The 15,426-nt window shown below is 39.9% G+C and overlaps 1 protein-coding gene across 2 annotated transcripts in view; it reads left to right on the forward strand.

Annotated features, from left to right (window-relative positions):
• hip1 (huntingtin interacting protein 1) overlaps window positions 1–15,426 on the forward strand; it is a 348,681-nt gene that overhangs the window by 308,183 nt on the left and 25,072 nt on the right. For both annotated transcript variants that reach the window (XM_072589441.1, XM_072589442.1), the window contains exons 20-24: window positions 1,631–1,717; window positions 7,502–7,609; window positions 9,869–10,005; window positions 10,685–10,795; window positions 11,950–12,008. In XM_072589441.1, coding sequence (XP_072445542.1) covers window positions 1,631–1,717; window positions 7,502–7,609; window positions 9,869–10,005; window positions 10,685–10,795; window positions 11,950–12,008 — 502 coding nt within the window. The remainder of the gene's footprint in view (window positions 1–1,630; window positions 1,718–7,501; window positions 7,610–9,868; window positions 10,006–10,684; window positions 10,796–11,949; window positions 12,009–15,426) is intronic.

The following is a 15,426-nucleotide window of genomic DNA, read 5'->3' on the forward strand; positions in this document are numbered from 1 at the left end:
CACAAAAAGCAAGAGGTGATGAGGCTGGCCAGTGGTTGAATCAAAATTTAGATTTAGTGATTAATTGTAAGGGTATGAAGTACTTTGAAGCTGATTTATGCGAAAGTTTGAGGTAGAAAAAAATAAAGTTGTTTTCACTTTACATTTCAGGGAGCAAGGAAACACATTATAGCAGCAATACAGTCCTTCCACCACAGTTCAAATGGAGCCCAACAAGAGTATTATTTACCCCCAGTAAATCATCTGGGAGCTTCCTGATGAAGGGCTTTTGCCCAAAACATCGATTTTCCTGCTCCTCATGTGTTGCCCGACCTGCTGTGCTTTTCCAGCACCACTTTCATCTAGACCCCAGTAAATCATGACAGTTTGACATTACCTAGCATGGCTGAGAAAAGCTAACCTTCTGAAAATTCACAATCAACTGAGTTCCTTTTTTTATTGAAAACAAAAATCTGAGTTTCATCCTTTCGTAATATTGGTAGTTGAGGGATAGGCAAGGACAGAAGCAATAATAGCTTCTGCTGTTTCTCAGGCCAGTGTCTCTCCTAGTGACCTGTTTGGACGGCTTGACCAGCTGTAGGAATTGGGTAATATTAGGTACTGGATCATCCAGGTGTAGTGGTAGCAGACTGGCTAGTCAGGATATTGATGAAATAACTTTGAATATTCACTTGGCCAGTTAGCAGTCACTGAAATGCTGTAGCAGCCTTGTCATTGGTCTGGAACACCACAAAACAGTGAGGGGTGAACTTTGTCCTTATGGAACAGCATACAGCCGTAAGTATGTATTGCTATTTGTACCACTATTTGCCCTTGCTCATAAAAACTGATGGAATCAGGAACACCATTCTGATTGTCTACTGGAAATGAACTCTGGCTTTGATAAAGGTCAATTTACCAGAATCTGTTCCAAGCTTAGCAGATAGAAGTGGGGGCTGGAAGTAGAGTTATACTATAATGCACTAATGCGATGGGTGTCATCAAGAACTAGTCTGGTGCAGCTTCACTGGACAGATTCCTGGGAACACAGGACTGATCTTCAGGGAGACATTGAGGAGACTGGGTCTGTATTGTTTAGTGTTTAAAAGAATGAGACATTACCTTGATGAAGAATACAAAATTCTTTGAGGACAGCTGAGTGGATGTTTAATTTTCATATTAGTGCACTACTTCTGTAGGCAAATACAGAAGACAAGAGTTGTTCAGGTCGGTCAGAGACTAGCTTAAGTTGTTACTAGTGAGATCCTTGTTATGAGGATAATGCAGGAAAATGGTATTGAAATTCATGGTCAGCCATGATCTGAAATGGCAGTGCAGACACGAGGGGCTGAATGGCCGATTCCTCCTGCTACGTTCCAATGAAATAATTCTCTTTCACCCATTTACATGTAATGAGGCTGAACACTGAAAACCTTGCTGTGGAAATTAACCTTGTTTTCAAAAGTTGTATGATTTAGAGAATCGGGACATGATGTCTTTGGGGATTTTTTTTTCAATTCTTTATCCCCCAAACAATAATGTGACATCTTTTTGATGGCATACTTAATGTGGTTGATGTAGCTTTGCTTAAATTAGTGAGTGAAAGTTATAACCAACTGGATTCCTTACAGCAATCGTATGCTTCCTGCAGATTATCTCATCACAAGAGGTCAGGCTGCACTGGATTCCCTGAACAGGCTACAGGATGGACATGCACAGTATCTCTCTAACAGATCAGGTAGGATTTAAGAAGTACATGTGTGACAAACATTGAGAAGTCAAATCAATTGCAACTCGGTTTATTAGCTGTGACTTTGTGCAGACATTTAATGACTAATTCTAATTCATTTTGACTGAAGCAGACTGGGACCTCCTTAGTATATTCTAAACAGGTCCTATTATATCAGCAGAATTCATTTTAGGTTGCCTGCCATTGAGCACATTGAAGTGTTGGGCAGAGGTAATTTTAGAATTGTAATTAGTGGTTGTATTTAAGACGCATGAGACCATTGGTATCGGTTTACTTTGGTTATTCACATGGATTTTGCTTCCTTGAATATTTGTTCTCATTCTTCACTGTTAGCAGGTTCAGGTCTTAAGGTGGGTGTCAACCTAGTTGCAAGTTTGAATGCAGGATGAGAAGTCACAGGAGTTCGAGCAGCAACTGGATTGTGGGGATAAGATGCTGCACATAAAGCCATAGCGGCTGCATCGGTTTGAATGACCGAATTACTTGGCTGGAATTGTCAGGGGAACAGTTTATAAAGAAACCTTCTCTGATTAGACAGGATGCCTCAGACCTATGCAGTATCCTGCAGCATATCTAGAGCTCACTCTGCTAGATGGCCATGTGTTGCTGTGGCAATGTAATTCATCATTTGCCTTGGATTCCTTCCATGTTGTTATAGGTGACATTGCGAGCAGTAGGTAGTCTAGTCTGTGAACGCACCAAGGAGGTCACATGCTCCCTTTTCTCAGATTTCCAATTGACAATATTGGTGAACACGAAATGGCTTTGAGATTTTCTGCAGGAGCTGGATTTCTAAAGTTGTAATAAGTGCACGAGGTGGCATGCATATAGCTATTTGGTCAGCCAGCAAGATACCATTCAATCATTATGAACTGAACTACTGAATCATGCTGGTTTGTGCCCGATTTGCTGTTTGAAAGATTTACTTTATCTAGCACCTTTATCAATCACAGGCCATCTAAAAATGCTTTATAATCCAATAAACTGCAGGAAATGTCGGAAACATGGCAACAATTTGCGTACAGCAAGGCTCCTGCAAACAGCAGTCTGATAATGACCAAATCATCCATTTGCTGATATTGCTTGAGGAATAAATATTAGTCAAAGCATTGAAACTTCTGTTGTTGTTCCAAATAGTACCAATGGATTTCCCCACGAGGGATACTTTACCTCTCGGTTTAGTAAATCATTTAAAAGGTGGTACTTCTGATAGTACTGAACTGGAGTGGCAGCTTGGATTATGCACTTAAATTGCGGGAATGGTGTTTGAACCACACAATTACTTCTGACTTGGCGAGAGGGTTACCACATTGTATGGTTGAGACGGTTTCATTTCACAGCAGTCAATCAACCCCCATTTTTTTCACCCACTTCACAATGTCAGATAAGGACAACTCTGGTCTAGTTGCCTCTTACACATATGACTTTTCGCAACAGTCCAAGCCTATCCATAGATGTGAAATCTGGCTCGAGACTATTATACAGTAATGGTGGAGAGTCTGCCAGAGGGAGATCAAACACAGGTTTGCTCTTGTTAATTAGAGTTCTCAGTACCTTGATAAAAACTGCATTTCTGCAGTTCACACCAGAGAGTGATGTGCTGCTGCACTGCATTCTACTCTCTTTCTGTGGGGATTCTAAACCAAGGGTCTGTCTTCCCTCTGTACAACATGCAATGCACAGTAGTGAGAAGCGCAATAAAACTTTCCCACATTTGACAAGTCAGATCCTCAGAGATGTGAAATTGATTTTTGGCACTTAGAACAGTATTTGATGGATGATGTGCTCACTCCTTGCCTCGATTTGTTACACCATAGTAACACTACCTCGACCTGATGTTCCACCTATAAAGAAGCCCTCACCTCTGAACCAGCTTTCAGATATGGGACCTGACATTGCAGGGTTAGTTGGCAACTCTGAGGCTACACAGCAGGCAATGTAGAAATGTTAAAATGTGAATAGTTTAATGGAGGATGCAACAATAATCTTAGTATTATTTTTTATTGCTGTGTACAATGTTTTCTTAAATATTTTCTTAATTATCCAATTATTCTGGAAAGGTGATGCTTCAGTGGCTTCAGTTGAAGGTCTCTGATGGACTGAAAAAAGTGGAGAACTTGTACAAGGCTAGAATTAGATTAGTGCCGAGATGGGAAGAGGTTGAGGATTGGAGGCGATTCCACAGATTGAGAAAGCAAAGGGCATGGAAGGGTTTGAACATGAGGTAGAGATTTTAAATTTTAAAAGTTTTGTGGATCAGAAGGCAATATAACTCAGTAAGCACAGGGGTTATACAAATTGGAATCAGGGCAGCAGAGTGGTAGATGAGCTCAGGCTTATGGAGAGTGGATCATGGAAGGCCACTGAGAAGAGAAAATGAAACGTCAGGTCTGTTGATATAACAAAAATAAGGGTGCACATTGCAGCAGCAAATAAGCTGAGCCACGGCAGAGGCAGGGAATTTTACTCAGGTTGATGTAGCCAATGTTGTTGATAGAGAGGAAGTTCAGGTCATGCTCAAAAGGCAAGCTGGAGCTGCAAATCAGGTGACTTCATGGTAAGGGAATAGCATTTGTGATGATTAAGTAGATAATCTAATGTTGTATACACTCTTGTCGGACAAAATTATAGAATCTGTGGAGAATTATATGGAAGCCATTTGACCCGTTGAGCCTACACTGACCCTCTGAAGAGCATTCCAACCTACCCCTGTAACCCCACATTTACCCTACTTAACTTGCACATTCCTGATTTCAGTATAGCCACTCCACTTAAACCGTACACTTCTGGACTGGGGCAGGAAATCAGAACACCCGGAGGAAGCCCATGCAGACATGGGAGAATGTGGAAATTCCACGCAGTCAGGCAAGACTGGGATTTAACCTGGGTCTCTGGTACTATGAGGCAGCAGTTCTAACCAGCGTGCCACTGCGCTTACCCTATAATATAGACTGTAAGCATGCTGGGAGAGCTATCCTGACAAAGCTTTAACGTGAACCAAGAATCTTTAACTCCCATCACCTAGTTGCTCTATCAGAGAGCAACTGTTGCCTCGTCTACACTTTTAGGGTGAATAATTTCTCATTTGTTTCAGTTAGATTAAATTTAGTGATTAAATCTTAGTAATTTTCAAGTACGATATCCACTAACTACTGAACTAAAGTATGAAACCAATCAAAGGGTTGGCCAGGGAAAGCACTTGAGAATAGTTTGTTAACCTTGAGGTTATCTTTAAACTGAATCAGACTAAGGAAATAACTAGCAGTTGCAATTAACTGACAAATGAATACCATCTGAGCGTGTGATCGTTCACCTTCCTCTGGGATGGCTCGGTGATTAGGCTCCTTCTGTGAAAGTGCTTTTTATTCTGCTTGAATTCTCTTCCCCAGGGTAAATCCATATGCATTGCTGTCTCTTTCTGGAGTCACTGGTATAAATCGTTCCTTTAGCCAATCAGAAAAAATATAGCACATTTAAGTGACACTCTTGGGTCTTCTTGCCACTCATTGGTAGAGATGTATTTCTGTAATTACTCTTCATCTGTAATAGATTCATTTTTGGGATTGTTTTGTGAAAATTGCCTCTCTTAAGCTAATACAGGTGGTTAACAGTAAAGAAGCTTGGAAATCAAACGTGTCAAAGCACTCACTTGTATACTTTGGATTTTTCAAGAAAGCTCCTTCATTGCACTCACTGACTTTTTTTTTAATCATTGATGGGATGTGGGTATCACTGACCAGGTCTGCATTTATTATCTTGCCTAATTGCCCTCATCACAACTGAAGCACTTACTGGGCCACTTCAGAGAACAATTAATAGTAAAGCATATTGCTGTGGGTTCAGAATCATATACAGACCAGCCAGAAGATTGGTAGGTTTCCTTCCCTAAAAGACATTAATGAACTAGTTGGGTATTTATGAAATCTAGTAGTTACATGGTCACATTACTTATACTTGCCTTTTTTTTGAAGTGGAGGTTTGGTTCTTTGAAAAACTTAAGTTCTGGTAGAATGTCCCTGCAGTGCTTGAAATAACTCCATACAGGCTGGTGTCCCATCACCAAGTCATCCTTTAGTTTCACGTGGAGAGGCTGTGACGCTGACCCAGCTCCCTCAGAACCAGTTCTCAGAGTGAACAGGATATCTGACACGCCTATTTATTTATTTTTTCTTTTTTTATCTTTTACCCGCACACTACCGCCTAACTCCGGTAGTGTTTTTTTTCCCCAGCACCCGTGTGTGTGTGCAGGTGTGAGACACAGTGAGAGACACAAGGTGTACAAATCTTTATTCAATTTCCACCACCAGGAAGAAAAGATACTTGTTTTTTATACTTGATTTGTTTAATTCACTCAATTTAAATTCTTGATCAAGGAATTCAATTAATTAGTCAAGGCTACCGTTTGTAGAAATACTGGTCTATGACTATATCAGTGTATCACTGAACCACTGTTATTCCATAAACCATTATTCCATGAGTCCGAATAGGTAATCCAATGTTTGGTGTAATTATCTCAAACTATTCTATTAGTGCCACTGCCACTAAGTTTAATTTGTTGGCTCCAGATGTGTCAAATGGTAATTAACTCCCCTAATCAGCACTAATTGGTTTTTCAGTACTTTCTCCAGCACTCTCTGTTTTTATACACAGGACTGATTTCTGTAGTCAGTTGTGGAGTTACACATTTATCTGTCCTTCTGAAAAGGTCCAGTGTATGGTGCTGATTGCATCTGCTTTTGCTTCTGCTTCTCTTAACGCCTTGCTTCCACTGGTGTTCACAGTTCTTAGCCTTTCTGCCAGAATACTGACTATATTTAAAGGACATCCTTAGGGCAATTTTCAGATCATTGCATCCACGCATTGATGTCCTGTATCTATGTATTTGTTGTCAAATGTGCATCAATCAAAAATGGTGGTTACGGAAGGGAAATATGAATTAATTGCTCCTGCTCTTGAATACAGTCAGCCCCTGGGGTTATGAATGGGCTCTGTTCTTGAGTATGTTCATAAATCAATTTGTCAGAACACAATACAGCATGATATAAAATAGCTGTTCATAAGTGCGAGTAAATGTTCATATGTCAGATCTTTAATTGTAAAAGGGGAACTTGTTCATAAGTATGAGCATTCGTAAGTTAGACATTCTTAAACAGGGTTGCCTGAATTATAACACAGTTTTTACTGGAAAATGCATATGTGTGTTATCAGATGCACTGTGTACATTCTTAAAAAATTAATTCATGGGATGTGGGTGTCACTGGCTCGGCCAGCATTTGTCCATTCCTAATTGCCCACAGGGCAGTTAAGAGTGAACCACATTGCTGTGGGTCTGGAGTCACATGTAGGCCAGATCAGCTAAGGATGGTGGTTTCCTTCCCAGATGGTTTTTTTCCCCTGATGCTCAGCAATAGTTTCATGGTCACCATTGGACTCCTTATTTCCAGATTGTTATTGAATTCACATTCCATCATCCGTCATGGTGGGATTCGAACCCAGGTACCTAGAACATTATCTGGGTCTCTGGATTTAAATTCCAGTGATAATACCACTAGGTCATCATCTCATTCTCTCATTATCATTCTCTAAGATCTTGCATGAAAAAGAGTAGCTGCCACCGACAGAACCGAATGCTTGCAAGAGTCTGGTTAGTGCCTAGTGGACAGGAAGGATTGAAATGATTTCTAAAGAAGATGTGGGAGTATTTTGGGTCTCTTGAGTTACCTTATTCTGTGCTTCTTTCCTACCCACTTTTTTTTGTTTTTCATTTTCCAGATGTCAGAAACCTTTTGCAGGCAGTCACCCTTTTTACCCATTTGATGGGGGACACCATTGTCCAGGGTAGTGCTACCTCCCATATGGTGCCAATGGAGCAAGCAGACCGTAAGTAATGTGCTCAATGTGCTGTTGCATGTAAGCGGCTTTAAAAAGCAATACCTTGCTTTTGTTAACCAGCTTGCATTCTCACAACACTAGTGCTGTGATGCCTACTGAAGCTTGACTCTTGGTTTCTAAAAGAACAGCAGATTCTACTGACAAGAAACTATCTATCAGCCTGTATCGTGAACTTGTGCCATTGAAGAGGGTTCTCACCAAACAGTGTTCTGAAGTGAGTGGTGTGTCACCATGTAAAATTCGGGTACTTCAATCATAATCTAAATGATAGGAGAATATGTATGAACAAGAAAGAATATGCCTGAAATCTGCTATGTCACTTTGCAAATATTTTCTATATCCTGTCAACTTCTGCCATGTATACCCTTTCTTTTAGTTCGTTGAGCATTATTTCATTAAAGTTTTACATTGTTGCACCATAATTAAGTCCCTTCAAAAACCCTGTTGATAACGGCATCATTACGACGTCTGGAAGGTCCTGGTGCTACATTGGCTGATTTCACTCTTAGCATCAGTTGAAATATTACAATTGACCTATGTGCTTTTGAGCTATAGATAATAAAAATCAGTCCGGGTTTACCATTGCCATCGAACGAATTCTCATTGCAGTGTGCTTGTTTGTGGATGCTGGTTGAAGATATGGTTAGCTTTAGCTGTGACTCTCGCCCATGATGAGACAACTTGCGATAGCCCACTGACTAGGTTAACGATTGAAGAATGACCACTTGGCTGTAAGGACTGAGAAGACCATCTCCTCTTCTTATTGAAAGAAGAAACTGAGGGGAAGACAGAAGGAGACTCTTAATTACAGGACACAGTGGGCCTCTTGAATAAAACAAAAATTGTGTTTTGTATTTAATTGGATGGGATAGATAATGTTCATAAATGGTTTAAGAACTAATGGCCACTGAATTGTTTCAAATAATGAGTAGATTCAAAGGAAGGCATTAGGCATGTTCTTCAGAAATCTAAGTGGCAAGGATGAGAGAAGTGTTTTATCCAAAGGAGTGTATGATGGTGTGGACTGAGACTCCGTGTTTTGGACTAACGTAACTGCAGTGGGTGCACCTCATCAAGAATAATAACAGTGTAAGTTTGATTCAGATGGCCAGGACATTGGAACAACACTTTATCCCTGTAATACCACCTTGATTCATTTTGACCAAATTAGCATTTACCTCAACAAAAGGATGACTGTTTCTTCCTATTCATTCTCATTTTCTTTCTCGCTTTTCTCTTGGGATCCCCTCTTTCTTGGCCTGCCTTCATTTTTTTTCCTCAGTCTCGCTCGAACTTCCTTTTCTCAGTCCTCAGCCCCACACTCTCTTTTCTCTGCCCTCCCCACCAATACTCCCTCTGTTTTTCCTCTGTGATTAATTTCTCATGATACTTCATCATCATGAATTTTGATGGATTTGATATGATACAGTCTTTTCTGACTGACTTGGGTATCAGTAGTCCCTGAGGGTTAGTTTATTTATAAATATGTAAAATGTGATTTCTATGTTTGCTCAGTAATGTTATGAAGAAAAGTTGTTTTATTTGTTATGTATTCTGATACAGTTTGATCCTAGTTATGATTTGGAGTTGCCGGTGTTGGACTGGGGTGTACAAAGTTAAAAATCACACAACACCAGGTTATAGTCCAACAGGTTTAATTGGAGCTTTTGTACCACAACCACCTGATGAAGGAGCGGCGCTCCAAAAGCTAGTGCTTCCAATTAAGTTTTAAGTTTGATCCTAGTTAGACCTTATTAAAAAGAGAACTTGATTGCAGAAGTAATCAAGTCAGTGAGCATCTTTATTTTGATTTTGTTGCCAGTTTATTTCCCCTTGTTTTTAGAGTCATTAATTTCAATTTGTGGACTGTTAATTAGCTTACCGTAATACTTGGTACCTCATCCAAATAGCTGCACTTGGATTTAAATCCTTGCGAGGAATATTAGGAGGCTATTTAGCCACAGGTCTGCCACAGCTAAACCTTGCTCCAATGTTCACTAACCAAGAATCACTGTATAAACTAAGGTGCAGGGACACTAACTGATCTTTGTCATTCCTTAAGCCACAGCTTCAAAGAAGCTCCTTTAGCTCAACATTACTACAACTAAGTTGAGCAAGGAGGAAAAAAAGCTCTGACTGACCTTTGAATAAAAGCCCTGTCAACAGGATTTGTGTGATTGTTATTGATGTTTTGCGGCTGTACGGTCTTTCCCACACCTTATGTTGGTTCTGTTTCCTCACTGCCAGGTCTATTGGAAGCATGTAAGCAATGTGGTAGTGAGGTACTTTCCTACTTCTCCAGCTTGAAGGACACTACAACTTTGAGCAGTGCAGATTGCACAAAAGTGAGAGAAAGTCTGAACCAGATAAACACAATAGGAGAGGTAAGGGGTTAATCTTCCATGAAATTTGGGTAAAATGTTGGATAGGCTGAGGATTGAAGCACATCATCAAGCTTTCCCTTAATGCATTCCATGCTGTCAATTTTGCTCACAGCGTGCAAAGTTCAAATACTGTGGAGAGATCCTACAAAGTTAATTCTGCTTTGTTGTCCAATGTTACTGCATGAGTAATACCATCCCAACGGAATGATTACCCTCTAATACTGCCCCTCTGTTTCTAAGACACTCATGATGGAGTTCAATTCCATAATTGAATTAAATCCTTGTCTCTCGGTCAAATAACCGTTCTGGGAACTCATCAGAGGCTCTTGAAGCCTGAAAGCCGAACCTATATTGTATTGTTTCTATTAGGAACAAACATGGAATAATCAGGGACATGAACAGTGATTAATTGATTTTTTTGTTTACTTTCCATTTCACCCAAGTCAGGGATGCAGAGGCTAACTGTAGCAGCCAAACTGCTCCCCAGCTAGTTCAGCATGAAACTAGAATCAAGCCTATGACTCTCAGATGTATAAGTAAAAGTACCGTTCTAGTTTCAAATCTCTGCTGAGAAATGCAAGGAGTTGTTTTAATTCTGAATTGACTGAGTTGAACATCTCCTCCATCAATCGTTGTGCACTCTCTGCAGTGCTGTTGACTGATGTATGTGTTGTTTTAGGAGCTGAGGCCTAAAGGAAGAGACGTCAAGCAAAAAGAGCTGGGTGATCTGGTAGAAAAGGAGATGGCTGCCACATCAGCAGCTGTTGAAGCTGCTACTACTCGGATTGAGGTAATTCGTGTCACTAAGTTAATTAGATAAGCTATTAGAGATGTTCAGAGGAGCTTCAATTATCCGAAGGACACAGGTGAGGAGTATTTCGTTCACTTAATTGAATGCCGGCTAACATTGTTTAGCCAAGCATCGGGACCTAGTGATCTTGCCAGATAATCCGAAATTCGGGTAATTGAGGTTCCTCTGCATTAGGGGAAAAAGAATTACTTCAGTAGCTGTACAGAGCTGCTATTGATGGATAGATAGACACCAGATATGTACAGAAGTTCTCTGTTCTAATGCACTTTGAGACTAAGTTATTGAAAGGGAGAAAGTAGTTATATAAGTGAAGAGAATTATGAATTCAAATGTGTGAAAGGATATTGTAATGGGAAGTCACCTGATTTGGGGCATTCTTCCTATGGGTTGTTCAGAGCTCCATACTCTTGGTCAAACTTGCTGTATTGCATTCGGGAAAGACAGACCATGAGGCTTTGATGGGGTGGTCTGTCCAGGACAGTAGGGTATGATTGCTTAATTGTATGGCAAGAACATTTTCTGCAAGCAAAGTAAGCAGTGAGGATATCCAAGCCAATTCGAGAAAATCAGAAATGAAGTTTTTTTTTCCTCAATGGAGAGCCAGGGAATACTTTTCTCCTGCACGATTTTTGTGTTTCTGGAATGTCGGTACAGAAACTAGTTACAGAATCACACTCCAATTATACATGTTACGTGGCTGCTTCACAGAGGAAAGCTATAGAAAGTCCAGAAAGGGAATGGAGTGCAGTGGGAAATTTTGATGAAGATGAAAAAGAACGCCTTGTAATATTGCTGATCTGTGCCGAAGTTCTGTTTATTATTAACTGCACTCTGTTCTGTACGTAACTGTCTGTCTGACTTTTGTTAGTTGACATCAAATGTTCTGGAGCTGCATGTTTATCTTTACACAGCGAGCCTCATCTCATGCATGCTTTTCAATGTGATGGTACCAAGAGTCTTCAATATGGTATGACATGATCCAGAACTTGCTCTAATACTTCAGTGGCTTATCAGGAAAAGAAACCAGACAGCAGCCAATTCCCTGGCTTATTGCCGGGGCAGGGCAACGTTCTGCTGTGTATTTCAGAGCTGCTAGTTGTAACAGGTTTTCTTTTCTCTAATCTTGTAACCAGGAAATGCTGAGCAAGTCAAGAGCAGGAGACACAGGTGTGAAGCTAGAGGTGAATGAGAGGTCAGTGCTTTCAAACGTGCATGAATTTACTTAAGCCTGCAAAAAGCTTGGGTGTCACTAAGGGCCACCTCCACAGCAAAATGCTTGTGACTTTATGCACTTTCAATGCAAGCTTCCTACACAAAGAGTCCCAGATGTCAATACTTAGTAAGGAAAATTAAAAAGCTTGAGAAAAGATTAGTTTGAATCCAACTGTCATTTATTGTGGGCTCTATTATTTTGTAATCCATAATTAATAATTTCACAAAACAAAAAAATTGATTTCATTAAATGTATTGCTGTAAATGGACCCAAACCAAGGTCAAATGTCAGGCTCGCCCTTCTCCACAATAGTGGTTTCCATTTTACAGAATTCCCCTGGTTTAAATCACTCCCATTCACATCCACTATCTAGAATGCTATTGGACCCGTCTGTGTGTCATTAACTAAATTGCATAGAACTCCAAAAGCCTAGAATCCAACATACTCTGTCTGATCCATTTTTAATCCATTGTCATTGTTTCGAGTGTAGTAGACTTGTTCATTATCCATTTTCAGACTGCTCAAAATTCCACTGACGAATTCATTTCCCATGCCCTCCTATTGCCCAGAATTACAATGGATTCATTTAATTCCTCTTCAGTCCCATTGTGTAATATTCCTAGAGATAAATCACATTATGTTTACTGCTGCTATAAATATTAAAATTATTGTAGCCTTATTGCTCTTGATTCTATTGTAATTTGCACAGTATTGAATGAGTTTTTTTTCCTTTCTGCTGTAAAGGTTTATTTTCAGCTTCAGCCTCAGAACAATCTGCCAGTTGTAATGTTTTTTTGTCCCCAGTTTTCTCTCCAAAGGTGTCAATAACCTTTGTGCATTTGTCCCGTTCTTCCTCCGTATGCATCAGGAAGTTAGTTAACAATTATTAGTAGACAGTCAGAAATCTGGAGTGATTTAGGTTTGCTACTGGGTATCTGACTACTATCTTCTCAGAACTCCATTCCTCTGGAATTGTGGCAAAAGTGACAGTCGCTGCCAGTTTGAGTAGGATTTGAATCCATTTGGAATAAAAGGCAGTGTGACTCCTTTCCCTGGCCCTGGACTTGTACCGCTATTTAGTTTCTCTCTTGTTCAACTCCATGCTCTCGCCGCGCTCATTTTGTTCATGAAACCCAACTCTGTTCCCTCTAAACTTTTTTTCAACAGTCTTTTGTTCATGGTCCCTAAGTACTAACCCCCTCCCCACACCACTTTAAATCTGTTGTTGTCACTCTCTTCTAAACTAAATTTCACTTCCCTGCCTTTGAAAATTACTGTCTTATCTCCAACCTTTCGTTTCTATCCTTAATCACTGAATGTTTTAACTTCTATATCTATGCCTCTCAATACTGCAAGTTAATGCTTGACACCCCCCTCCCCCCATTCTAATGTCCCTTATTAAAGTCATGCATGATATTGTGCAACTGTAGTAGAATGACACGCTACGTCTTTCCAGTCTGTAACTTTTGCCATAGATGGTTGTGCTATTCTCTTACAATGCCTGTCTTGTTATTTATCTTGAGGGACATTAGTGAATTTTAAAAGAAATTCAAATTCTTGTTACTAATTGAAAGAAATACATAGTTTTGTGCTTTAAATAAGGCCTTTGCTATACAGCAATTAAACAAATTAAAGGACTTAAAACAAATTACAAGAATTAAACTCAAGCATTATACCAAATGTGTTATGAACACTTATTTTCTAAGACTGAAACTGTCAACAGGTATTTTTCTATTTTTATTTCCACACAGGAGTTTCCCCCACACTTTCAAGGCTCTTGATTGTTCTTTCACTTCTCTTGAACCAAGTTAAGGAGTGCCACAGCTCTTAGTAATTCTCACTTTGATTCTCCCCGGTGTTCCTGCTCTGAGAGATTTCTTGGTGTCTTTCCACCGCACATTGGGCCAGGCAACACTCTTCAAACATGATTGTGGACACCCTAGCTCAAGCATGAGCTGTGCTACTATTTTGTTTAGTGGGTCTACAAACCCTGGAAGCGTTTTCACTTTGCATGTTTCTGTTCTGGCTCTAGCCATGAGCTGTCTATGTTCTGTGAGTAAATCGCGCAGATAAACTCAAAACTACCCAAAAACACGGTAGTTCCAAAAACATTATCCCCCTTTACCCCTGCTAAAGAGGCAAGCTTGGGATAAGCCAAATTAGTTACAATTTCCAAATCTGTCCTCTGATCTGAACAGATATAGATTCATATTTGTCAGTAGCTTTTGACCTACCTTTGATTTGACATATTACTTGAATAAATTTAAGCTCTAATGGCGTTACCACAATCTAACCAGAGTCATTGGTTCTATTCCTAAGCAAAGTAAGAACCACATAGTTTATTGTTTCCAAACCCCTAATTGTAACACCCTTAAATAAACATTGTCTTCCTTTGAATGGTAATTACCAAATGGATTTTTTTTCCAGTTCTCAAGCCCAGATTTGTTTCTCCTCCTATTTATCTTGCATTTAGAATTTCAGTTCTCAAAACATACAAATTATGGAACTAGATATTTTTGCAACCTCTACTCTGCTCACCTGGTTCCATTCTCAGCCATTGTCAGAGAAGCACCTGCAATGTCTTTGCTTCCTGCTGTCACATTTCCACTGCTGATACCCCAAAGGGCCTAAACTTGGATCCTCCTAATTCTTATGTACATCCTACCTCTCAAACCATCATTCAAAAGCAGTGACTCATTCACTGACATCACTCGGCTGTACCTTAGCAATGTGACTTGTCTTGTTGCTTCTCTACCTGAGTGAGCAGAATTTTCTCCCTGACTAACTAATGAGACCAAAGCCATGGTTTTGGGGTTCTGACACAAACTTCATTCCTAGCCACTAATTCAGGAGATTTTCCTTTGAGTGTTCATTATCTTATCGATTTTTGGTGGTATAGTGACAATAGCAATGAATTAGTAATACAAAGGTGCAGGTTAATTCGCTGGGGACTTGGGTTCAGTTCCACCATAGTAGCAATATAAATGCAATTAATAGATCTGAAATGTAAAGCTGTCTTAATAATAATGCTCTTGATAACTACCATCCATTTTGTAAAGCTTAGCTGCTTCACTAATGTCCTTTTGGGTAGGACATCTGACATCCTTGCATGACCTGGCCTACATGTAACTTCAGATGCACTGCAATGTCATTGACTTTTTACTGCCATCTGAACCAACTTTGCAAATCAATTAGCACAAGAACAATTAGGGATAGGTAGCAAATTCTGCCCTTGCTAGCAACACTCATATTCCATTAAAGAATAAAACAATCCCTTTGTGTCAGCTCAACTGCTGCTGAAACCTCACCCCATGTCTTTATTACCTCTAAACTGGACAATTCTAATGCTCCCCTGGTCAACACATGCTCCATAAACTTGACCTCATCTGAAGTTGCT

The sequence above is a fragment of the Chiloscyllium punctatum genome, chromosome 19 (assembly GCF_047496795.1).
Source record: "Chiloscyllium punctatum isolate Juve2018m chromosome 19, sChiPun1.3, whole genome shotgun sequence".
Taxonomy (NCBI): domain Eukaryota; kingdom Metazoa; phylum Chordata; class Chondrichthyes; order Orectolobiformes; family Hemiscylliidae; genus Chiloscyllium; species Chiloscyllium punctatum.